This window comes from Balaenoptera musculus, chromosome 1 (assembly GCF_009873245.2).
Source record: "Balaenoptera musculus isolate JJ_BM4_2016_0621 chromosome 1, mBalMus1.pri.v3, whole genome shotgun sequence".
NCBI lineage: Eukaryota > Metazoa > Chordata > Mammalia > Artiodactyla > Balaenopteridae > Balaenoptera > Balaenoptera musculus.
The window spans coordinates 160,393,919-160,420,414 of record NC_045785.1 but is presented as its reverse complement, the minus strand read 5'-3'; the positions used below and the strand labels follow the sequence as shown (position 1 = coordinate 160,420,414).

The following is a 26,496-nucleotide window of genomic DNA, read 5'->3' as shown; positions in this document are numbered from 1 at the left end:
GCCCGCACACAGCAACGAAGATCCAACACAGCCAAAAAATAAATAAATACAATAAATAAATTTAAAAAAAAAAAGAAAAGAAATAATGGCTGAAAACTCTATCTGGGGAAGGAAGCAGACATACAAGTTGAGGAAGCCCAGAGAGTTCCAAATAAGATGAACCCAAAGAGAACCACAGTGACACACATTATAATTAAAATGATAAAAGTTAAGGGTAAAGAGAGAATCTTAAAAGCATAAAGAAAAAAACAACCTATTACATACAAAGGAAACCCCATGAAGCTATAAGCAGATTTTTCAGCAGAAATTTTACAGGCCACAGGGAGTAGCATGACTTATTCAAGTGCTAAAAGAAAAAAAAAAATTCCAATCAAGAATTCTCTAGCCATCAAGGTTATCCTTCAGAACTCAGCAAGAGTGGAGTTCATCACCACTACATCAGCCATACAAGAAATGCTAAAGTGACTTCTTTAAGCTGAAAAGAAAAGACACTAATTAATAATAAGAAAACATACAAAAGGGAAAAGGTAAATATATAGTAAAGGTAGTGGATAAGTCACTTACAAAGCAAGTATGAAGGTTAAAAGACAAAATAGTAAAATTAAAAATACAATGATTAGTTAAGGAAAGCATAATATTAAAACATGGAAAAGGTGTTATCAAAAATATAAAAGATGACAGAGGAGTAATCATTTAAAACTTTCAAAGAAGTTACTATCAACTTAAAAAAGATTACTGTATACTTAAGATGCTGTATGTGAACCTCATAGTAACCACACACACACACACACACACACACACACACACAAACTTACAGTAAACATAGAAAAGAAAATAAGAAAGGAATCTAAATATAACCCCAGAAAAAGCCAGCAAACAAGAGAGAGAGAACAAGAAAGAACAGAGAGGAGCTACAAAAACAGCCAGAAAACCACTAACAAAATGGCAATAAGTAAATACCAATCAATAATTAATTTAAATGCAAATGGACTAAATTCACAAATCAAAAATCATACACAGTGGCTGAATGGATAAAAAGAAGACCCATCTACATGCTGCCTACAAGAGACTCAATTCAAAAGTAAGAATACACACAGACTGTATGTGAAGGGATAGAAAAATATATTCCATGCAAATGGAAATGGAAAGAGGTGGTGTAGCTATATTCATATCAGACAAAATAGACTTTAAAACAAAGACTTATAAAAGACAAGGGCACTACATAATGATAAAGGGTTCAATCCACCAAGAAGACATAACATTTATAGATATATATGCACCCAACATAGGAGCATAAAAAATATATAAAGTAAATATTAATGGACCTAAGGGGGAAAAAGTGAAAGCAATACAATAATAGTAGGGGACTTTAACACCCCACTTACAGCAATGGACATATCATCTAGACAGAAAATTCAGTGAGGAAACACTGGTCTTAAATGACACATTATACTAGATAGAGTTAATAGATATATAGAGAATACACCATCCAAAAGCAGCAGAATACACATTCTCCTCAAGTGTACATGTAACATTCTCTCTCACATGCATAGATCACATGTTAAGCCACAAAACAAGTCTCAATAAATTCAAAAAAAAAACTGAAATCATATCAAGTGTCTTTTCTGACCACAATGGTATGAAACTAGACATCAATTACAAGAAGAAAATTGAAAAAAAAAAACCCACAAAAACATGGAGATTAAACAAAATGCTACTGAACAGCCAATGGGTCATTGAAGAAATCAAAGGAGAAATCAAAAAATACCTAGGGACAAATGAAAACACAAATAAAATGTACCAAAATCTATGGGATGAAGCAAAAGCAGTCATAAGAGGGAAGTTCATAGCAATACAGGCCTGTCTCAAGAGATTAAAAAAAAAATCTCAAATAAACAATCTAATTTTACACCTAAAGGAACTAGGGGAAAAAAAAAAAAACAGAACAAACAAAGCCCAAAGTTAGTAGAAGGAAGGAAATACTAAATATAAGAAAATGAATAAATAAAACTGAGATTAAAAAAACAATAGAAGAGCTCAATGAAACCAATAGCTGGTTCTTTGAAAAGACAAAAAAAAAAAAAAAAAAATCAATAAGCCCCTAGCTAGACTAACCAAGGAAAAAAGAGGGCTCAAAAACATAAAATCAGAAATGAAAGAGGTAAGTTAAAACTGATACCACAGAAATACAAAGGATCATAAGAGAACATTAGGAACACATATACACCAACAAACTGGACAACCTAGAAAAAAGAGATAAATTTCCAGAAATATACAATCTACCAAGACTGAAAATTTTAAAAAAAGAAAATCTGACTAGACCGATTACTAGTAACAAAATTGAATCAGTAATCAAAAAACTCCCAATAAACAAAAATCCAGAACTAAACCAATTGACTGGTGAATTATTCCAAACGTTCAAAGAACAGTTAATGCCTATTTTTCTAAAACTCTTCCAAAAAACTGAAGAGGAGGGAATGCTTCCAAACACTTTTAATGAAGCCAGCATTACCCTGATACAGAACCAGACAAGGACAGGAAGGAAGAAAGGAAGGGATGGAAGGAGGGAGGGAGGTTGGGAGGGAGTGAGGAAGGGAGGGAGAGAGAGAGAAAGAAAGAAAGGGAGGGAGGGAGGGAGGAAGGAAAGAAAAAATTATAGGCCAATATCCATGATTAACACAGATGTAAAATTCTCAATAAAATATTAGCAAACTGAATTCAACAATACATTAAAAGGGTCATACACCATGAACAAGTGGGATTTATCCCAGGGATGCAAGGATGGTTCAACATCGGCAAATCAAACAATGGGACACACCACATTGACAAAATAAAGGATAAAAATCATATAATCATCTCAATAAATGCAGAAAAAGCATTTGATATTATTCAACATTTATTTATGATAAAAACTCTCAACAAGTATGCACAGAGGGACTGTACCTCAACATAATAAAGGCAACATATGACAAACCCACATCATACAATTCAATGGTGAAAAGCTGAAAGCTTTTCCTCTAACAGGAACAAGACAAGGATGCCCACTCTCACCATTTCTATTCAACACAGCATTGGAAATCCTAGCCACAGCAATCAGACAAGAAAAAGAAATAAAAGGACTCAAAATTGGAAAGAAGTGAAACTGGCACTATTTGCAGAAGTGCAAATATATATATAGAAAACCCTATATATAGAAAACCCTAAAGACTCCATCAAAAAACTAATAAATGAATTAAGCTAAGTTGCAGGATACAAAATCAATACACAGAAATCCATGGCATTTCTATACACTAAAAGAGAACTATAAGAAAGAGAAATTAAGAAAACAATCCCATTTACCACTGCATCAAAAGAATACCTAGGAATAAATTTAACCAAGGAGGTGAAAGACCTGTACACTAAAAACTATAAGACACTGATGAAAGAAACTGAAGAAGATACTAATAAATAAAAAGCTATTCAGTGCTCATGGACTGTAAGAATTAGTATTGTTAAAATGTCCATACTACCCAAAGCAATCTACAGATTCAATGCAATCCCTATCAAAATTACAATGGCATATTTCACAGAACCAGAACAAATAATTCTAAGATTTGTATGGAACAACAAAAGATCTGGAACACCCAAAACAATCTTGAAAAAAACAAAGCTGGCATATACCCTGAGAAAACCATAATTCAAAAAGAGTCATATACCACAATGCTCATTGCAGTTCTATTTACAATAGCCAGGACATGGAAGCAACCTAAGTGTCCATCAACAGATGAATTGATAAAGAAGATGTGGCACATATATACAATGGAATATTACTCAGCCATAAAAAGAAACGAAATTGAATTATTTGTAGTGAGGTGGATGGACCTAGAGTCTGTCATACAGAGTGAAGTAAGTCAGAAAGAGAAAAACAAATACCGTATGCTAACACATATATATGGAATCTAAAAAACACACACAAAAATGGTCATGAAGAACCTAGGGGCAAGATGGGAATAAAGACGCAGACCTACTAGAGAATGGACTTGAGGATATGGGGAGGGGGAAGGGTAAGCTGGGACAAAGTGAGAGAGTGGCATGGACATATATACACTACCAAATGTAAAATAGATAGCTAGTGGGAAGCAGCTGCATAGCACAGGGAGATCAGCTCGGTGCTTTGTGACCACCTAGAGGGGTGGGATAGGGAGGGTGGGAGGGAGGGAGGTGCAAGAGGGAAGAGATATGGGGATATATGTATATGTATAACTGATTCACTTTGTTATAAAGCAGAAACTAACACACCATTGTAAAGCAATTATACTCCAATAAAGATGTTTAAAAAAAAAGCTGGAGGTATCATGCTTCCTGGTTTCAAACTATACTACAAAGCTATAGTTATCAAAACAGTATGGTGTTGACACAAAAACAGACACAGAGCTCAGTGGAAAAGAACTAAACCCAGAAATAAACCCACACATATATGGGTAATTAATTCACAACAAAGGAGCAAAGAACATATACAATGGAGAAAGGACAACCTCTTCAATAAATGGTGTTGGGAAAACTGGACAGCCGTGTGCAAAAGAATAAAATTAGACCACCATCTTACATCATACACAAAAACTAACTCAAAATAGATTAAAGAATTGAATGTAAGACTTGAAACCATAAAATTCCTAGAAGAAAACATAGGCAGTAACCTCACTGAAATCAGCCTTAGCAACGTTTTTGTGGATCTGACTCCAAGGCAAGGGAAACAATAGCAAAAATAACCAAATGGGAGTACATCAAACTAAAAAGTTTCTGCACAGCAAAGGGAACCATCACCAAATCGAAAAGGCAACCTACTGAGTGGGAGAGTGTATTTGCAAATCTTTTGTGTCTGATAAGGAGGTAATATCTAAAATATATAAAGAACTCATATAACTCAATCACAACAACAAAAACCCAAAGAACCCATTTTAAAAATGAGCAGAGAAGCTGAATAGACATTTTTCCAAAGGAGACATACAGATGGCCAACAGACACATGAAAAGATGTTCAACATCACTAATTATTAAGGAACTGCAAGTCAAAACTGCAATGAGATATTACTTCACACCTATCATAACGGCTATCATAAAAAAGACAAAAGGGCTTCCCTGGTGGCGCAGTGGTTGAGAATCTGCCTGCCAATGCAGGGGACACGGGTTCGAGCCCTGGTCTGGGAAGATCCCACATGCCGCGGAGCAACTGGACCCGTGAGCCACAATTTCTGAGCCTGCGCGTCTGGAGCCTGTGCTCCGCAACAGGAGAGGCCGCGATAGTGAAAGGCCCACGCACCGCGATGAAGAGTGGCCCCCGCTTGCCACAACTAGAGAAAGCCCTCGCACGGAAACAAAGACCCAAAACAGCCAAAAATAAAAATAAATTAATTAATAAAAAATAAAAATAAAAAAATAAAGGTTGCTTCCAGTTGTGCTCTTTAAAAAAAAAAAAAAGACAAAAAATAGAAAGTGTTGGAAAGAATGTGGAGAAAAGAGAACACTCGCACACTGTTGGTGGGATTGTAAATTTGGTGGTCTCATTTTATTCTTTTGCACATGGCTGTCCAGTTTTCCCAACACTGTGTCATACCACTGGTTGGTATGAGAAAAAGAAAAACCAACTGGTGCAGCCACTATGGAAAACAGTGTGAAGACTGTTTGAAAAGTTAAGGATAGAACTACCATGTGATCCAGCTATTCCACTTCTGGGTATTTAGCCAAAGAATATAGAAACACTAAATCAAAAAGATCTATGCACCCCAATGCTCACTGCAACATTATTTACAATATCCAAGATATGGACAACTTAAGTGTACATCAATGGATGAATAGATAAAGATGGGGTATGTATATACAATGGAATACTACTCAGCCATAAGAAAAGAATAAAATCTTGCTATGTGCAACAACACGGATGACTCTAGAGGGTACTATGCTAAGTGAAATAAGTCAGAAGGAAAAAGACAAATACTGTATGATTTCACTCATACGTGGAATCTAAAAAAACAAAACAAACAAAACAAAAGAAAAACAAACATCAATACAGAGAAAAGATCAGTGGTTACCAGAGGCAAAGGAGGTTGGTGGGGTAGGCAAAAGTGGTGAAGGGGTCAATTGTATGGTGACAGATGGTAATGAGACTTTTGGGGGGTAATTACTCTGTAGCGTATACAGATGTCAAGCTAGAATGTTGTACACCTGTAACTTATATATTAATAAAAAATATATTAAGTATATTTCCTGAGTTCTATGAGTCCTCCTAGCAAATTACTGAACTTGAGGAAGGAGTTAAAGGAGCCCTTAATTTATAGCTGGTTGGTCAGAAGTACGGGTGGCCTGGGACTTGCAAATGGCTTCTGAAGTAGGGGCAGTCTTGTCGGATCTCATGCTAACCCCAAGCAGATAATATCAGAATTCAACTGAACTGTCGGATGCCCAGATGGTGCCCAGAGTTGGAGAACTGGTTGGTATGAGAAAAAGAAAAACCACACATTTGTTTTCAGTGTTGTGAGTAGAACAGTTCAATGGGTATATGTATATTTTCCTGACACATGAATCTGTTAACATACGGCATTTCTTTCTTTATATGTGGTTAGATGGAGAAATACTTCTTGACTTAAAGTCTACTTTGTCTGATTTTGGAGTAGCCACATCACTTTGTTTTTCATTTGTAACTTTTAAAAATTTGTACCTTTTCTATATTCTTATATTAAAGATGTATCTCTTCTAAACAGATATTCCTGAGTTTTACTTCTTTATCTAAGTGAACAATCTTTTTCTTTTACTTGGATTATTTACTCCATTTATATTTTGTATAATTGCTTAAATGTTTAGGTGTATTAACTTTTCTTATTTATCCTATCTGCTCAATATTCTTTTTTATTTTCCATCACTTGATTTTTCTACCTCTATAGCTTATTAATTATACACTATACTACTTTTCTTTAAATGGCTGTCCTAAAGATTACATCTTATAATATCAATGTATTAAATTAGTATTCTTACCACCTCCAGACAATGAATAGATTTGGAACACATTAATTTCCCAATTTCCTACTCATTGTACTATTGTTGTTATGTAATCTAAGCCTACATACTTAACATATCCTACAAGACATTACTGTTATTGTTTTATATAGTCATCAAAAGACATTTATCCTTTCCAAAGCTCTGTGTTCCTTCCTACATTTCTGTGCTTCATCTGGGAGTATTTTCTTTCTGCCTGTTAAGATTTCCTTTAGGATTTTCTTTAGTTTAAGTCTCCTGATGACAGATTCTCAGTTTTTTCTTTGTCTAAAAACAGATTCTCAATTTTTCTTTGTCTTCATTTTACCTTCATTTAAAAGAATTTTATTGAGACATAACTCAAATACCATAAAAATTCACCCTTTAAAGTGTATAAATCACTGGTTTTCAATATGTTCACAAAGTTGTACAGTCATCACCCCTATCTAATGCCAGAATATATCTATCACCCCAAAAAGAACCCCCACACCCAGAAGTAAGCATGCCTCATTCCCCCCTCCCACCACCTCCTGACAACCACTAATCTACTTTGTCTTTTTGGATTTGCCTATTCTGGGTATTTCATATAAATTGAGTCATACATGTCCTTTTACGTCTGATTAATTTCACTTAACATGCTTTCAAGGTTCATCCATGTTGTAGCATATATCGGTACTTGATTCCCTGTGTGGCTGAATAATATCTCATTATAAGGACATACCACAATTGTTTATCCATTCATCACCTGATGGGCATTTGGACTGTTTCCTTCGCTAATATGACTAAGGCTACTATGAAAGTTCATGTACAAGGTTTTGCATTTACATGTGTTTTCAATTCTCTTGGGCATGTATCTAGGAATAGAATTGCTGAACTAAATGGTTGTTTGTCAAAGCAGTTGTACCATTTTACATTCCCACCAGCAATGCACGAGAGTTCCAATCTTTCTACATTCTTGCAAACACTTATTACTGTCTTTTAATTATATTCATCTTAGTGGGTGAGAAGTGGTATCTCATTGTCGTTTTGACTTGTATTTCCCTAATGACTAATGATGTTGAGCACCTTTTCATGTGCTTATTGGTTATTTATATATCTTCTTTGGAGAAATTTCTATTGAAATCAGTTGTCAATTTTTTAGTTGTCAATTTGTGTTCTTATTGTTGAGTTATAAATATTCTTTATATATTTCAGGACAATAGACCCTTATCAGATATACAACTTGCAAATATTTTCTCCCATTCTGTGAAATGTCTCTTCAATTTCTTGACAGTGTTATTTGGAAGCACAGAAGTTTTTAATTTTGATGAAACCTAATTTGTCTCTTTTTTCTTTGGTGCTTGTAATTTGGTGATTGTGATATATTTAAGAAACTACTGCCCAAACCAAGGTCAAAAAAGTTTACATCTATGTTTCCTTCTAGGAGTATCACAGGTTTAGCTCTTACATTTAAGTCTATGATCTGTTTTGAGTTAATTTTTTATATGGTGTGAGGTAAAATCCAACTTCATTCTTTTGCCTTCATTTTTAAAAAATATTTGCTGGGTATAGAATCATAGATGACAAGTTTCCTTCTTTCAGCACTTTTAAGATGCCATTTTCTATTATCTTCAACTTCCATCATTTCTGTTAAAAGGTGAATTGTCTTCTCATTGTTTATTGGAAGTTACATGTCCCTTTCCTCTAACTACTATTAAAATTGTATCTTTATCTATGGTTTTCAGAAGTTTTACAATTACATGGCTGGATGTATTATGTGCCTAGATGTATTTATCCTGTCATGGAGTCAACAGAATTCTTGAATCTATGTATGGATTTATGTTTTTAGTTAGCTCTGAAAAATTCTCGGCCATCATTCTCTTCAAACGTTGTTTTTGTCCCATTTTCTCTCTTTTATCTCCTTCTGGAAATATAAATACATACATGTTAATTTTTTTTACTATGCCTAATATGAATCCTAACTTATTTTTAAACTTTCCTTCCATTTTTTTTCCTCTCCATGCTTCAGCCTAGGTATTTCCTACTGACCTGTTTTCCAGTTCACCAATCTTCTCTTCAGTTTGCTGTGAAAACTATCAAGTCTTAATTTAAATCACTGTATGTTTCGTTTCTACTACACTGATTCCCTTAATCCAATCTGGGACTGATTTGATTAGAACTGAGTTGAGTTTTGTGAGGGCTGGCCTGTTTCCATTTGTCCTTACACCAAATGGTGTAGCCTTTCAGGGGTTCCAATTAACTACCTGAGATATTTAACAGAGCCCTCCTCTTTATTGAGAACTGAACTCCAATTTTTGTTTCCCTTACCTGTGAGATTTCTGAAAGTTGTCTTTAACTTCTCTGCCTCTAGACAACTGCCTCTAAGAGAAAGGTAAAGCTGAATGTTGGGGGTTCACCTCTCAAAAAACCTATTTCTGTGACTCTTAGCCCCTTGAGTCCTTAATGATTTCATAGCTCTTATGCCTTCAAATAGATGAGTTTATATTTTAATCAAGGTTTTCTAGTTGTTTTCAGCAGAAGATTTGGTATGATATAAACAAGTGTGTTAGAATCAGAAGTTCTATGCAAATTATTTAGTATGTCAAATTTCTCAAAATATTCCACTGAGTTTTGACTGGCATTCCACAAAACTTACAGATTAATTTAGGGAGAATTGACATCTTCAGAAATATTTTGGTCCATATCTGAACATGGTATATCTGTTTTTCAGGTCTTTTTATCATACATTTTAATAAGAGTTTTAGAATTTTCTCCATGTAGATCTTGTGTATTACTTGTCAGATTAAATTCTAGAAACTTGATTTTTCTTTTATTATTCTGAATGGTATCTTATATCATCTCTTCTAGCTAATTATTTTGAGTACAAAGGAATTCTGATTTTTAGAAAACAATCTTTTATTTAAGAAATACTAAATTATCTTATTAATACACATAGTTTGTCTATTTCCCCTACAGATTTTTATATAGGTGATCTATAAACACTTACAGATTTATCTCTTCTCTTCCAATCCCATTAATTCATTTCTATTTATTTTCTTAATGCACTGGCCAGGAACTCCAGTAACATAAAAAACACTGTTAACCATCTTTGTCTTATTCCTGATCTTAAATGGAATGCATGTAAAGTTTTTCCATTAATGTCTGCTTTAGGTTTTTGGCACATATCCTTCATCAAATTAAAGACATTATCTTTTATTATTTCTTAATAGATGTATATTAAATTTATGCTTTTTCTGAAATTGCACAAATCATGTACCCAACAATTTTTAAATATATTAACTTTTTTAAAGAACTAATTTTGGGTTTTGATAATATCTACTCTCTAACAGATTTCTGGCCTTATTATTTCTTTCCTTTTTGTTTACTCTATAGTTCTTTTTCCAACTTCTGAATTAATATTTGTCTCATTAGTTACTGTATTAGTTTGCTAGAGCTGCTGTACTGAAGTATCGCCGACTGGGTGGCTCAAACAACAGAAATTTATTTGTTCTCACAGTTCAGTAGACTAGAAGTCCAACATCAAGGTATCAGCAGGATTCGTTCCTTCTGAGAGTCGTGAAGGAAGGATCTGTTCCAGGCCTCTCTCTCTGGCTGGAGATGGACAATTTCTCCCCTATGTCTTTATGTCACCTTCCCTCTGTCCATGCCTATGTCCAAATTTCCCCTTCTTATAAAGACACCAATTATATTAGACTAGGGCCTACCCTACTGACCTCGTTTTAACTTAACTCTGTAAAGACACTATTTCCAAATTACTGTCACAGTTTGAAGTACTGGAGGATAGGACTTCAGTATATCCATTTTTTTTTAAGGGGTGGGGAAGGAAACACAGTTCAGCCCATAGCAATTACCAAAGTTTCTTACTTCCTGGTAAATATATTGTAAGTTATAAATCTCACTTTAAGTATCTCACAAACTTTGAAGTGCAGCATTTCCATTAATATCCAATAATTTTATAATTCCTCTTATGATCTATGCTTGTAAGTGTGCAAACATTTGGGTCATTTTTAGCTATCTGACTGATATTTATTGTATTTTATTAAGGCCAGAGATTATGGTCTGCATAATGATGATTTTTTGGAAGCTACTGAAGCACCTTTTGTGGCCTAGAACATGTAAATTTTAAGAAGGATCTGTATGTGCTAGAAAAAAATGTGTAATTCTCTGCTAGATGGAGAATTCTATATATATCTATTAGGTTCAGCATGACAATCATGTCATTAAAATATTTTATATCTTGTCCAAGTGGCAACATGGTGGACTCGGGTTCCAGACACCAGATACTGAGATTAGACGTGGCAGCTGCAGGCATAGGGTCTCCACAACTTCATTAAATCCAGGATCCAGATGCCAAAGTGTGGTGGGCCCTAGCCATTCTTTTCTGCCTGATGGTGCTGCCTAGTATCCCAAGCAGACCTTATTTTGAACCCCTGCAGATGAACTGTTCAGCCTCCATAATGGGGATATGCACTGAATGGGCTTTTTAAGCATTTCCTGGATAGATCCAAGCTGCCTCAGAGAGTACAGTTTGCTAAGAAAATAGATACGCCAAAAACATTTTGCTACCGAGGAATAGTGGCTAAACTGTCTAAACATTAAAAAAGACATTACCAACAGTCCTGTGTTTCTTCCTGGGCATTTGGGGCCATAAAAACCATTTCTGATCAGATCTGTATTGACACCAATAGGAATGCCCCCACAGAGATGCCTGCTGAAAACCTGCTCATCTACTGTGAAGTATGGGGATGGCTGTATGGGGGCTTTCCCTGTAAAGCCTGGAATTTCTGGACCAAGAAAGGTCTCTGGTGGCCTCTATGACACCCATGTAGGCTGTAGGCCCTATTCCATCCCACAATGTGAGCACCATTTCAATGGCTCTCAGCTACCAGGTGATGGAGTGAAGAGACACTCCCAAGTGCAGCAAGACTGTGAGCCTGGCTATACTCCTTCCTACAAAGATAACAAGCACTACAGCTGCAGTTTCTACAATGTCCCTGAAGATCACAGCTGATGTTTACAAGAATGGCCCAGGAGAGGGAACCTTCCCTGTGTATGCCAACTTCCTGCGTGTCACAAATGAAATGAAGGGAGGCCACGCCATCTGCATCCTGGACTGGAGAGTAGAGAATGCCACCCCCTAATGGCTGGCTGTCAACTCTAGAAAACTCAGCAGAGTGACAATTTCTTCTTCAAATTCTCTAAGAAAAGGACTACGGTGGAATCAAATCAGAGATAGTGGACAGAATCTCATGTACTGATCAATACCAGAAAAAAAGTTAAGCCTACTGCGGCTTATCCAGCCAGCCCTGCACAAACTGTTTTTGTTTTTGCTTTTAATATGGTAGGTTGGGTTAAGTTGGATATGAGGGTGGAAATTCCTTTTATTTTTTTCAGTTCAGATAGGACTGAAGAGTTTAGACGGTGGCTATGACAAGACTAGACTAGGCCAAACCTGTCTATACGATTTGAATTGATCCTTTCTGGGTTAAAAAGAGCTCTCTTACACAGAAAATAACTCCAAACCCTGGCTACATCTCAGCCTCATCAGTGGACTGATCCTTACTGCTGACAAGGCAGAGCGCCCTTTAAATTTCCTAATAAGAACTTTCACAGAGACTAGTTCTACATAGTGTCTGCTGCTCCAAAGCCTGCTACAACCAACCTCCAAACCTTCCCCAACCAACATCTCCAGGGAGCAAAACTGAATGAGAACGTGAAGGGTTTAAAGGAAAAACTGAATTCCTAACAAGGATTTAAATTCCCACATATATTCACCACATCTTCCCAAGTAGTTATTTTTTAGGTTTGGAAAAAGTTAAGAGGAGAAATGGTAGACAGCCCTTTAAATGAAGAAAGCCACTTTTTCCTGTGGTCCCTAAATCTGTTGAATTTCCAGTGTTGCATACCCTCTCTGTTCTTTTCTGTAGCATGATTTTTTTTTTTTTTTTTTTTTACCAGAAGCTTTATTTGCAGTGAACCTGGGCTGATCATAGTATGAACAATTCTAACACTGGCCAGAACTGCTGTGCTAGTTGCAGAGTATAAATCCCAATAGAAATAGCTTAAAACAAAACTAGGTGGTCCCCACTAGGTACAGATTTAACTGACCTCTAATTTCCTTGGTGAAACTAGTTTGGGAGAAACCAGTTTTTATCAATTTTTAAAATCACTGCTCTACCAAATGTTTTAACACAGAATGGAATAATTATGCCATTAAAAAGTTCCACCTTCAAAAAATAAACACTTCTAAGTCTCGATTTTTTTCATCTGCTTAACTTGCCAATTTCTGAGGAGGGTTAAAAGCTCTATCTTCAACTGTTGAAAGTTCTTGTATTCCCCTATGCACATTCTATCAGTTGTTACTTTATATATTTTAAAGCTAATTTGTTAGATGAACATGTATTCCACGATTACTATAGCAGCTTTCATTAATTTATAACACTTGTAATTGATTAGAACATAGATAAAGAAAATAAAACAAAGGTAGAGTTAAACACAATTATAAACTGAACAAAATAGAAATAAAACTGAGATCAAGAAATAGAACATTGGAGCAACGCTAAAACCCCCATGTGCCACACCTGACCACAACTTCCACCTTCCCACTAGAGATAACCATTACCCTGACTTTTGTGATAAAATCAAATCATATGCATTTTTTCCTTATGTTGCCTCCTTCACTCAACATACAGTTAGATTTTAGAAACAAGATTATTCTAGCCTCATAAAATGAGTTGGGCAGTGGTCCCTCTTTTTCTATTATCTGAGGAAGTTTAAACTTAGAATTGCTTCTTCCTTAAATGATTCACAGAACATGCAAATTAATACATCCCAACCTGGAAGAATTTTTTAATGATTTTTAAAATAGATGATACACTTACATGTTTCAGAAGTCAAAACAAAATAAAAAGGTTTCCACGTAGAAGTGTCACTCACACTCTACATGTACCCCATTCCCTCTTGTCCCTTTAAAATGTTACTTTATGAAAATACAAGTAAGAATCATAATATTTCTACCTCTTTTTAACAAAAGATAGCGTACTATATATCAGGTTGGCCAAAAAGTTCATTGGCGATGTTACAGAAAAACCCCAACAAACTTTTTGGCCAACCCAATATATTCCCCTGCATCTGATTTTTTTACTTTACAATGTATCCTGGAGATTTCTCCACAGAAGTACAGTGAACTTTTTCTTTATTGCAGCTACACAGCATTACATAGACCATAACTTAGTCAATCCATTGATGGGTACTTGTGTTGCATTTATTTATTTATTTATTTATTTTTAATTTTGGCTGCACTGGGTCTTAGATGCGGCACACAGGATCTTAGTTGCAGCATGCAGGATCTAGTTCCCCGACCAGGGATCGAACCCGGGCCCCCTGCATTCGGAGCATGCAGTCATATTCACTGGACCACCAGGGAAGTCCCTATTTTATTTTTTATACTTGAACATTTGATACATTTGTACTTTCTCCTAATATATGGTATGAATTTTAATTGGATCCACAAATGGACTTTTCCAATTGGCTACCCAGTTGTCTCAAAGATTTAAGTTTCTACCTTGAGAAGCTAGAAGAACATGAATAAATTAAATCCGAGGAAGTATTGATAGAAGGAAGGAAATAACAAAGATTTAAAAACTGCTTAACTTTTAAAAAAAAATTTTAAGTAAAAAGAAGACAAAAACATAGACAATTCACAAAGCCAAAGTAGCTTTGTTCAATAATTAACAACACTGAAAAACCTCTACGTGACTGATCAAGAGAAATAAAACATAAATTATAAATATCCACAATGAAAGAGAATATCACCTTGTATTCCACAGACATCAAAAAAATAACAAAGATATTATGAACAACTTTATACATTTGAAAACTTAAATGAAATACACAAATTCCATGAAACACAAAACTTACTGAAGCTGACAAAAGATGAAATAGAAAATCTTAATAGCTCTATAACCACCAAGAAGTTAAATTAGTAGGATTAAATGCCCCACAAAGAAAAACCCAAGTCCAGATGGCATCACTGCTAAATTTTATCAAGCATTTAAGGAAATAAATAAATAAATAAAAATAAATATACACAATTTTTTTTCTGAAAAAGAGTAAACACTCCCCAATTCATTTTATAAGTCCAGCACAACCCTGATGTCAATATTTGACACAGACATGATAAAAAAAAGAAAATTATAGGTCAACATTCCCTATGAATATAGATATGAAAACAGTTAAAATATTAAGGAACTGAATAGAGCCATATCTCAAAAGGATAGTAAGTCATGACCAAATGGAGTTTATCCCAGGGATTAGTTTAATATTTGAAAATCAATCTATATAACACCAAAGGCATAATTCATGAAAGAAATAATTGACATATCTGATAAAGACATATCTGACAAAGGACTGTTATCTAAAATATACGAAAAAAAAACTCTTAAAATTCAACAATAAGGAAACAAACCATTCCATTAAAACATGAGTTAAAGATCTAATATACACCTTACCAAAGAAGATATACAGATGGCAAATAAGCATATGAAAAGATGCTCAACATCATCTAGGGAACTGCAAGTTAAAACAACCATGAGATATCACTACACGCCTAATAGAATGGCCAAAATTCAAAATACTGACAACTCCTACATGCTGGTGAGGATGTGGAGCAACAGGAACTCTCATTCACTGCCGGTGGGAATGCAAAATGGTACAGCCACTTTGGAAGAGAGTTTGTTGGTTTCTTACAAAACTTAAATCATGCTCTTACCATACGATCCAGCAATTCTGCTCCTTGGTATTTATGCAAATGAATTGAAAACTGATGTCCACACATCACATCAACCTGCACATGAATGTTTACAGCAGCTTTATTCATAATTGCCAAAACTTGGAAGAAAACAAAGATGTCCTTCAGTAGGTGAATGGGTAAATAAGCAGTGGTACATTCAAACAATGAAATATTATTCAGTGGTAAAAGCAATAAAAAGACATGAAGGAAACAAAATGCCCATTATCACGTGGAATAAGCCAATCTGAAAAGGCTACATTACTGTATGATTTCAACTCTATGACATTCAGGAAAAGGCAGAACTATGGAGACAGGAAAAAGATCAGTGGTGGCCAGAGGTTAGGGGAAAGAAGGGATCGATTGGCAAAGCACAGAGGATTTTTAAGGCAGTGAAACTATTATGTATAATACTAAAATGGTGGATAGGGGTAACTATACATTTGTCCAAACCCACACAATATGTAATACAACACCAACAGTGAACCCTAATGTAAACTACAGACTTTAGCTGATGATGTGTCAATGTAGATCCATCAGTTGTAACAAATATATCACCCTTGTGTGGTAGGTTGATAGTGGGAGAGGCTGCACATGTGCAAGGTCAATGGATACACAGGAACTCTGTGTACTTTGCACTCAGTTTTGCTGTGGACATAAAACTGCTCTAAAACACAAAGCCTATTTAAAAAGTCAATCAAAGTAGTCCACCGAATTTACAGAATAAAAGAGCAAATCCATATGATTATTAAATTCTCAGCAAACCATGTTGTGGTTTCTTTTTTCATTTTGAATTAACTGCCTTCAATAATTTATTTTCATTCTTTTTGTAATGTAATGAATCAATGAAATATGCAGTTTTGGTAGCATGCTTTTGTATGAAGCATAATAGGTATTGCTCTTTTCTGAAATTCCTGGTATAAACTGTGGTTTTGATTTTTTCTTTGAATTAAATTTTGAGTAGATTTTTAAAAATTAAAAAAAAAAAAGAAGACAACTTCTTCAATCAGATAAAGGGTTCCCTCAAAAACACCTACAATTAACATCATACTTACTAGTCAAACACTAAATACTTTCTCCCTGAATTCAGGAATAAAGTAAGGATATATACCCTCATGACACCTATTCAACAATGTATTAGAGGTCCAAATTAGTATAATAAGTCAACATAAAGAAATAGAACATATAAAGTCTGGAAAGTGAAAAGGACAATATGATTGTCTTATTCTCAGACAATATGATTGTTTACACAGAACAACTGAGAAAGTAGCAACCAAAACAACAAAAAACTATTTAAAAAATAATAAATGAATTTAGAAAATAAAGTCAGATTCAAAAATGAGTGGTGTACATAGCACAGGGAGATCAGCTCAGTGCTTTGTGACCACCTAGAGGTGTGGGATAGGGATGGTGGGAGGGAGATGCAAGAGGGAGGGGATATGGGGATATACGTACACGTATAGCTGATTTACTTTGTTATACAGCAGAAACTAACAAACCATTGTAAAGCAGTTATACTCCAATAAAGATGTTAAAAAAAAAAGAGTGGTGTATCTACATACTAACAGCATACTATTTGAAATATAAAATTTTAAATATCATTTACCATAGCATCAAGAAACATTAAAAATTTAGCAATAAATTTAACAAATTATGAACAAGACCTGTACACTAAAATTACAAAAAATTTTTGAGAAAAATTAAAATAGATCTTAAAAGACAAAGAAAAATGTCTTGTTCATGGACTAACTAGTAGACTCAAGATTGTTAAGATGTCAGTCCTCACAAAATTGATCTATAAACTGAATGCAAACTCAATTTCAATACCACTAAGCTTTTATGGAAACTGACACAGTGATTCTAAAATTTATATAATAATGCAAAAGTCTTCAAATAGTTAAGACAATTTTACAAAAGAACAAAGAAGGACTTACACTCAGACTTCATTACACACTCTCAACTCTACAGTATAAAGCTACAGAATCAAGATTGTGTGGTACTGAGATGAGAACAGACAAAGATATCAGTGAAATAGAATAGAAAGAGCAGAAGTAGATCAACATTTATATGGTCAACTGATTTTTTTGACAAAGGTACTGAAGTAATTCAATAGAGGAGAAACAGCCTTTTCAACAAATTGTGCTGAAACAACTGGATATCCATATGGAAAAAAATGAACCTCGATCCCTATCTCACGTCACACATGAATTAATTTGAAATGAATCACCAATCTAAACATAAGAGCTAAAACTATAAAGGTTTTAGGAAAAAAACATAGGTAAATATCTGTGACCTAGATATAAATAAGAATTTCTTACAAAGAACACGGAAAATAATAACCGTAAGAGAAAAAATTGATAAAATTAAACCATCAAAATTTAAAACTTCTGCTCATCAGAAGACATTTTTAAGAAAATTAACAGGCAAGCTATGCAGCCTTTGAGAAAATATTGACAAAACATACATCTGACAAAAGACATTTATAAATATAAAATATAAAGAATTCTTACAACTCAATGATGACACAAATACCTCATTATTTTTAATGAGCAAAATATCTGAACGTATACTTCACAAAGGAAGATATAAGAATGGTGAATAAGCATACAAAAACCCATCATTATGTTGATATATACCACAAATCCACATAACAATGCAATTTAAGACCATGAGATACTATTACACACCCATTAGAATGACTGAAATTTAAAAGACTAACAAAAAAATATTGGTGAGAACATGGAACTGGTGGGAATATAAAATGGTACAACCCCACTGGAAAAAATGTGCCAGTTTCTTTTAAACTTAAATATGCACCTACCACTTAACATAGCAGTTCCACTCCTAGGTATTTATCCAAGGAAAATGAAAACATATTTCCATAAAAACTTGTACAAGAATATTCACATCAGTTTTAATCCTAACAGCCAAAAATGAGAAACAATCCAAATGTTCATCAATAGAAGGATAGTGGTATATAGTTTACTAATCAGCAATAAAAAGTATTACTACATTTGATCACAAGAATGGATCTCACAGACATTATTCTGAGCAAAGGAAGCCAGACACAAAAGAGTACATATGGTATGATTTCCATTTATATGAAATTTTCAAACGGCCAAAACTAATCCATAGTTAAAATTTAGAACAGTGGTTGCCACTTGATGGAAGTTATGGGGAAGTAACAGGAAAGGGAACTTCTTAGGGTGATGGAAATGTTCTGTATCTTGATAAGGGTGAATCCATTTGTCAAAACTCATGGAATTGTACATATACAATTGGTGTATTTCAACATATATACAATTTACCTCAAAAGATGTAAACAAATAACCAAATAGAGAATTTTTCCAAACATATAAGGAAATAATATTCTCAAACTCAGAAAATTGAGAAAGCGCGAATACTTCCCAAATTGTCTTATGAGCTAAGCATAACATTTTAAAAATATAAGGAAATTAAAAGATAGGTAAAATAAAGGTCAATCTTTTTCATGCACATAACAAAAAAAAATGGTAAACAAAATATTAGCAAATCAAAACCAACAATATACTAAAAGAATACATAAGGAACAACTGGATTTATATAGTAATCCAATATTTGTATATGTAAAAATTAATCAATATTATTTCCACATTAACTAAATACAGAGATCAAATCATATCATCAAAATAGATATAAAAAAGCTTTTGATAAAAGTTAACTCTAATGCATGATAAAAGCTCTCAACAGACTAGGACTAAAAGGAAAACTTCCTTTACCTAAAAAAGAGTAACTTCCTTAACCTAAAAAAAGAGTAACAATTTTTTTTTAAAAAGTTGTTGCAAACTTCATACTTACCCCTGAAATCACAAACCAGAAAAAAATTGATTTTCAACAACTGAATTTAATATTTTAAGGAAGAAATTCTCTATTGTAATAATATAGGAAAAAGAAATAACAAGTATAACAAAAGAAAGAAAAAAAGCTGTCATTATTTGGAAATGGTATGATTGTGTACATGAAAAATTTTTTTAATTTATAAACTAGAATTAATAAGTTAATATATCAAGATGCTTAAATACAAGATCAATACACAAAAATTAATTGTATTTCTAGTCTAGCAACATAGTTACAAAATGAAATCTAAAAATATCATTTACAGGCTCATCCACAAACATCAAAGACTGATAAATAAATTTAATGAAACATGAACAAGAATTCTACATTAAAAACTATTAAAAATTAATAAAAGTAACACATATAGGGTCACCTGATTCACAGTGGAAGTTCCTTTGCAATCAAATGTAGAAAAAGTAGTCTTTAAGTAAATGCTGAGAAACCCACAAAGAATAAAATGAACCTTGATCTATACCTCACAAAACACAAAATAATACCAGACGGATCATAGACCTAAATGAAAAAGATTTTTCAGAGGAAAATATCTTCATGACCTTCAGGATAGAAAATAACTTTTTTAACGAACACAAAAAAGCACTAATCATAAAGAAAAGCTTAATTAAATGTATTTCACCAAAACTAAGATCTTCTCTTCAATAAAAGATCTATACAGAGAGGGAAAAGCCAAGCCACAGACAGGAAGACATTTTGTTTAATACACACACACACACACACACACACACACACACACACACACACTTCCAACAAAGGACTTGTATCCAGAATATACCAGTAAGTCAGACAACCTACCCACCTGCTCCCACTCCCCCAACCCCAAAATGTGCACTTATGAAAAAGGATATCCAAGTTATATGAAGTAATATGAAAATGGGCTCAACTTTAAGAGTTATTAGGAAATGCAAAATGAAATCACAATCCAATACCACTACTCATCCACCAAAAAATGTCCAAAGTTTAAAAAATGACCCAAGTATTGGTGAGGTTGTGAAGCAACTGGGACCTTAATACACTGTTGGTCAGAGTACAAATTGACAACCAACTGGGATATTATTTGGCACTACCAACTAAAACTAAATATGCTTAACATGCAACCCAGAAATTCCACTAGGGTTATATCAAACACAGATGAGTGCTTCTATCTCCCAAAAGACATGTACATGAATGTTCATAACAACATTATTAACAGTGGCCAAAAACTATAAACTTGAATACCTACCAACACTAGTATGGATAAAATACTTGTGGTATATTCATATAGAGCAACACTGTGAACCAATAAAAAACAAAAATGAATCACACAAGCAGAATACTGAGCAAAAGAAGGTAGAAACAAAAGAATATATATTATATAATTCCACTAATATAGCATTCAAAAACAGGCACAATAAATCTATAATTATAGAAGTCAGAATAGATGGTTAATGAGAAGGTGGTTATCCACATAGAGGGGGCAATGGGAGCCTATCTTGATCTGCATAATAGTTACAGAAGTTCATGCAAATGTACAAATCCATTAAGCTATGTGTGTATATAACACAATTTTGTTAAGACCTCAAAATAAATGTATTTTCAGACAAAAAACGCAGATAATTTATCTCGGCAGACTTGGCAAAATACTAAAGGGAATTTTTAAGTCAAAAGGAAAATTATATCAAAGACAAGTATATGAATATAAATAAGTATGTGAATGTGAAGAGTAAGAAAACATGTAAATACATGGGTAAATCTAAAATGAATAGGGACACTATAATCGTATCTTTTGGGGTTTCAAATACATGTAGAGCTAATGACAATGAAAGGTAAATTTGGGTAAACGGGAACTGGCAAAATACAAATTTACCAAGAATACAAGTGGCAATCTCTAGGGAAACCAATAAAAGAAGGTACAACTCAGAAATGAATAGAAGGGGGAAAGAATAATTTAAAATACTCAGTTAATCCAAGAATTGAGAGAAACATAATACAGAATGGAAAGACGAACAGAAAACAAATAGTAATATGTAATATAATTACATTAAATGTCAACTGACTACACTCCAATTAAAGATAAGACATTATCAGACTAGATCAAAAAATAAAAACTATATTCTATTTAACACTAAACATATAAAGTAATAGCTGAAACTAAAAGGGTGGAGCAAGATATTTAATGCAGAAGACTAATAAAAAGAGCTAGAATCATTCTACTAACATCAGATTAAGTAAAGTTTAACTCAAAAAGCATTACTTAGAGATAACAAGGATCATTACATCATGATAAAAGAGTTAATCACTAGGGAGATATAATAACTTGATATTTGTTATCAGTGAAAACTGAAAAAAATAAAGTAAGAAAGAAATAAGCAAATCCTCTCTCAGGAAATGAAATACCACGCAGAGAAAACAGTTAAGGATATGGAAGATTTAAATAAGATTAATGTCTTTTACCTAAATGATATTTACAGAACACTGCACAACAAATTTCAAAGACTTGAAATCACACAGTGTATATTCTCTGACTGCTCTGGAACTACATTCTAACTCAAAAACAGAAATATAACTAAAAACCTTCCAAATAATTAGAGATGGAGCGAGAAACTTTTAAAATCATAGATCAAGAACAACCATGACAGAAATTTAAAATCACATCGGAAATCACATTGTATTTTGAGGAAATCTATAATGAAAATATGACATATCAAAATTTTGCTATAGCTAAAGCTGCTTAGAGGAAAAAGTATAGCACATTTGAAAAGATCTAGAAATCAATGCTCTAAGCATCTAACTCAAAAAGTTAGAAAAAGAATAGCAAATTGAAACCAAAGGGAGAAAAGAACATTAAAATATAAAAGCAGAAATTAATGAAACAGAAAACAAATCTATCATAGAAAAATACAAAAGGCAAAAGTTAATTCATTGAAAAAATAACAGAATTGATAAACCGCTAAGCGTAACAAATAAAAAAAATGAGAAGTGCAAACGACCAATATAGTAATAAATATGAAAAATCAGATGACGTGGATGAACCTAGCAAAACTGATACATCTATACAAAATATCCAAATAGTTCAATTTCAATTTAAAAAATTAAATATATAATTTAAAACTCTCTCTCTAGGAACCTCCAGGCTCAAATGGCTTCACCAGTGAAATCTTCTAAGCATATAAGAAAGAAATAATAACAATCTTCTCAAACTCCTGTAAAGAACAGTAAAAAAGGAAATACCTCCTCTTTTTATGAGGCCAGAATAACCAAGATACCAAAATCTGATCAGGATGTGATAAGTAGGAAAATTACAGGCCAATTTCTCTCAAAGATCCAAAACACACACAACACACACAAATAGCAAACTGAGTCCAAAGGTAAATTAAAAGGATAATACATCCCAACAAAGTTGGCTTATTTTAGAAATGCAAGGTTAGTTTCACATTGGAAATAAACCAGTGTAACTCAACACATTAACAGAGTAAAGGAGAAAAGCCATGAGTGTCTCAAAAGATGCTGATAAAGCATTTTATTAAAATCCAACACAATTCATGATTTTAAAAGTAAAATTAGTGAGGTTGCTGGGTATGAGGTCAATAAACAGAATTCAACTGTGTCTAACTACTAGCAAAAACAATTAGAAAATGAAACTTAACCAATAATTCTAATTAAAATAACATAAAGAATATCACATACCTAGGAATAAATCTACTGAAAGATGTACAAATCCACTCTACTGAATGGAAACTACAAATAATTAGTGGGTTAAATTTATAAAGCCCTAAATAAATGGAGGAATATACCATGTTCATGGATTGGCTGACTCAATATTGTTAAGATGTCAATTATCTACAAAGTAATCTCTAGTTTCAGTGCAATTCTAATCAAAATTCCAGCAGATGTGTGGGTGCTGGGTGTGGATGTGGATTTTTAAGAGTAAGTAAAAACTGAAACACTTATTCTAAAATTATATGAAAATATAAAGGGCCAAGAACAGAGGAGAAGAGGGAGGAAGTTAGAGTATACACACTACCAGATATCAAGACTTTTTAAACTAAAGTAATTTAAGGCAGTGAGAGACAAACAGACCAATGGAACAGAAGAGTGTACAGAAACATACTCAAACTTCAATGACATATGAAAAATGGAAATACCTTGGAAAAAAATTCCATGTAGAAAGACTTCATTCAGAAGTTTAATGATTTCTGATCAATGATATCAATTACAACACCAAGTAAATAATATTTCAGTTAAATTCTCTCACAGACTGTAGAAAATAGCTTGCAAAACAATTATCAGATCTTCTATAAAATCTTTATTATCTCTTACCTCTCCAAAAGCCCCTCGACCAATCACCTTTAATATTTCAAAGTCTTCTCTATGTAATCGCATCTGTTTCACTTTAGAAGTAAATGGTTTAGCTGAAACAAAAAGGCAACATCAATTACTTAATGAACTGTGATATAAATTAGATATAAATAATGATATTTCTTACTTAAACAATAAAAATGAAAATAAGGATTAAGGAATAAGCCAAAGTATTTAATAGTCTCATCAAACTATATTGAGAAGAAATAGATTTAATTTTCATATGATGTTTATTTCTTATATATGAATTATATTTTTGGTGAGAAACATATTTTTAAACACCAAATAATGCAAAGTACTAGTGATGTACAAATGAGACCAATTTATTCTCATTTTATACATTCCGTGTATTCTAACTCAATGCTAGACACATATTTTAGCACAAAGGTCCAAGAAGTAAAAGCAAATTTCTTGGCACCAGAGAGAAATTCAGCAATCCCCACCAAGTAAATTAATATTTGTCACACTCATTCATTTATTGATCATTTTTAACATGCCTTTAGCAAGAGCTGACATTATACAAAGTATGGTGGCAATTACTGGAGTTTAAAACAAATATAATTACAATATGGTACCTTCATTCAGGAACTTCTCAGTCTTCAGAAATAGATACAGTATGCACACACATATAACATAGTAATGTGATAAAAGTTTCTAATAGAGATAAATACAAAGTGCTTCAGGATCAGTGAAAATGGAACCCTAATTCTCTTGTAAGAACACTAATGTTTCACAGAGGAACTAACATTGGATCTGGACCTTGAGGACTAAGTAGACTTTTGCTAATTTGCCTGTTTGCAATGTACTATAAATATTCCCAACAGAGGGAGCAATATAAGCAAATGAAGAGAGGCAAGAAAGTGAACTTGGGTGATAATGGTAAATAATCCATTGTTGTTATAGAATTATAAGAAATACAAAGAAATCAGGGCTAGAAAATGGAAAATGTAAATGGCCTTGGATGCCATGCAAGGAACTCAGACATTATTCTATTAATTATAGGGAACATATTATTTTTTAAAAAATTATAAAACCAATTACATGTTCAGCTGCCTCTAAGAGAAATTTGGACCTGTCTCCTTTCCTCCCCTCATGTCCCTCCTTATTCTCACACAAAAAGGAGTTAATACAATTAAACGGTCACTGTATATGGGTACAGCTCTCTTCTCCTTCCTACCATGCACGAGAGTGTGGAAGATCAGAGGTATGCATTTGAGCATTAGAAAGGGAAAGAGACACAGCAGGCCTTACCACTTGCTTTGGTCTAAAGGTATTTAGCCCTAACTACTGATACTTTAAGAAAAGAGGGGTATTCCACATTGCAAAACCCAGTCTATTAGAGATTTCTGCATTGGTGTTTTAGATTATAAGGAAAGGAAATAGAGATTGAATCTCTATTTGGAATTCACACAACAGAAAAGATGATCAAAGAAACAGATCAAATTTGAATAAAGGTATAAAGGATCTCATACTGTAAGAGAGAGAAGATGTAAAACCATGGCAGCCAGGAAGTGAACATTTTGATAAAATGACCAAGACATCTTGGTTTTGAACAAACTGGACTGGACAAACGGTGAGACTGTGGCAACTGGGAATCAGTCAGGGTCCTAACAGGAAATAAATTATCCCAATCTGAGGAAGGCTTATTTACAAATAGACTATTTACAAAGGTATAGGTGGGTTATAAGGGAATGGCAAGGAATAGTGAAATCATCTTGAGACTAGTGTTCCTCCCTTTCCCAGCTTCTACACAAGCATATCAGAAATACTTGGTTAAGAATAGTACACAAAGAATGTGTAAATTAAAAATAAAGATGTGGAGCCAGCCAGTGTGAGAAGAGTGCTAGTCTAGTTGTTAGCTAGAGCTGGAAAATATCACAAAGCAGCCTACAACATTACACTTAACAGTTCTTTATTTCTTTTACTTCACTTTTTATTACCCTGACCCCCTCAAGATTTCCAAATACCTTAATCCAAATAGAGGGTATGTTCTATATCTTTGTCTCATTCTGACCCTAAATCCAAACAGCATTTCAGCACAGACAACTATGTTTATTCTTAAAGAATAATTCTGTGTATACCTTCCTCTGGGTAACATCCTACTTATCTAAAAGGTTAGAAATCTAGGTACTTCAATCCTCTAAAACACCACCGTAAAGCAGGAAAAGAAACTTTTTTAAAATTAGAGTAACTGAAATACAATTCAGGTAAGCAAATGATTGTTGAAACAATCTTTTAGTAAGGTACAAAGGATAACAATATGTCAAAAAATAAATGATATTATCTTTCCATGCAATAGTATACACCCTGAAAGCACCAAGCAAATGAATACTGTTAAATCATGCATAATTAGGATTAAGGATTTTATCAGCTATCCACACATTATGGGAGCCTGTAGTATTAACATAAACTAAAAGAATAATCCTGTCCATTCTTTACTTCCTGGAACCTGCTAGTAAAAATCCCATTTCT

General features: G+C 33.5%; 1 protein-coding gene and 1 pseudogene across 13 annotated transcripts in view; one reads left to right on the top strand and one right to left on the bottom strand.

The window, feature by feature from the left end:
• CDC42BPA (CDC42 binding protein kinase alpha) overlaps positions 1–26,496 on the bottom strand; it is a 320,248-nt gene that overhangs the window by 232,970 nt on the left and 60,782 nt on the right. For 12 of the 13 annotated variants that reach the window (XM_036865565.1, XM_036865615.1, XM_036865588.1 and 9 more), the window contains exon 2: positions 23,986–24,077. In XM_036865565.1, coding sequence (XP_036721460.1) covers positions 23,986–24,077 — 92 coding nt within the window. Of the gene's footprint in view, positions 1–23,985; positions 24,078–26,496 lie in introns of those variants that run through there. The other variant, XM_036865644.1, reaches the window with a different exon arrangement.
• Positions 11,712–12,287, top strand: LOC118901697 (annotated as a pseudogene).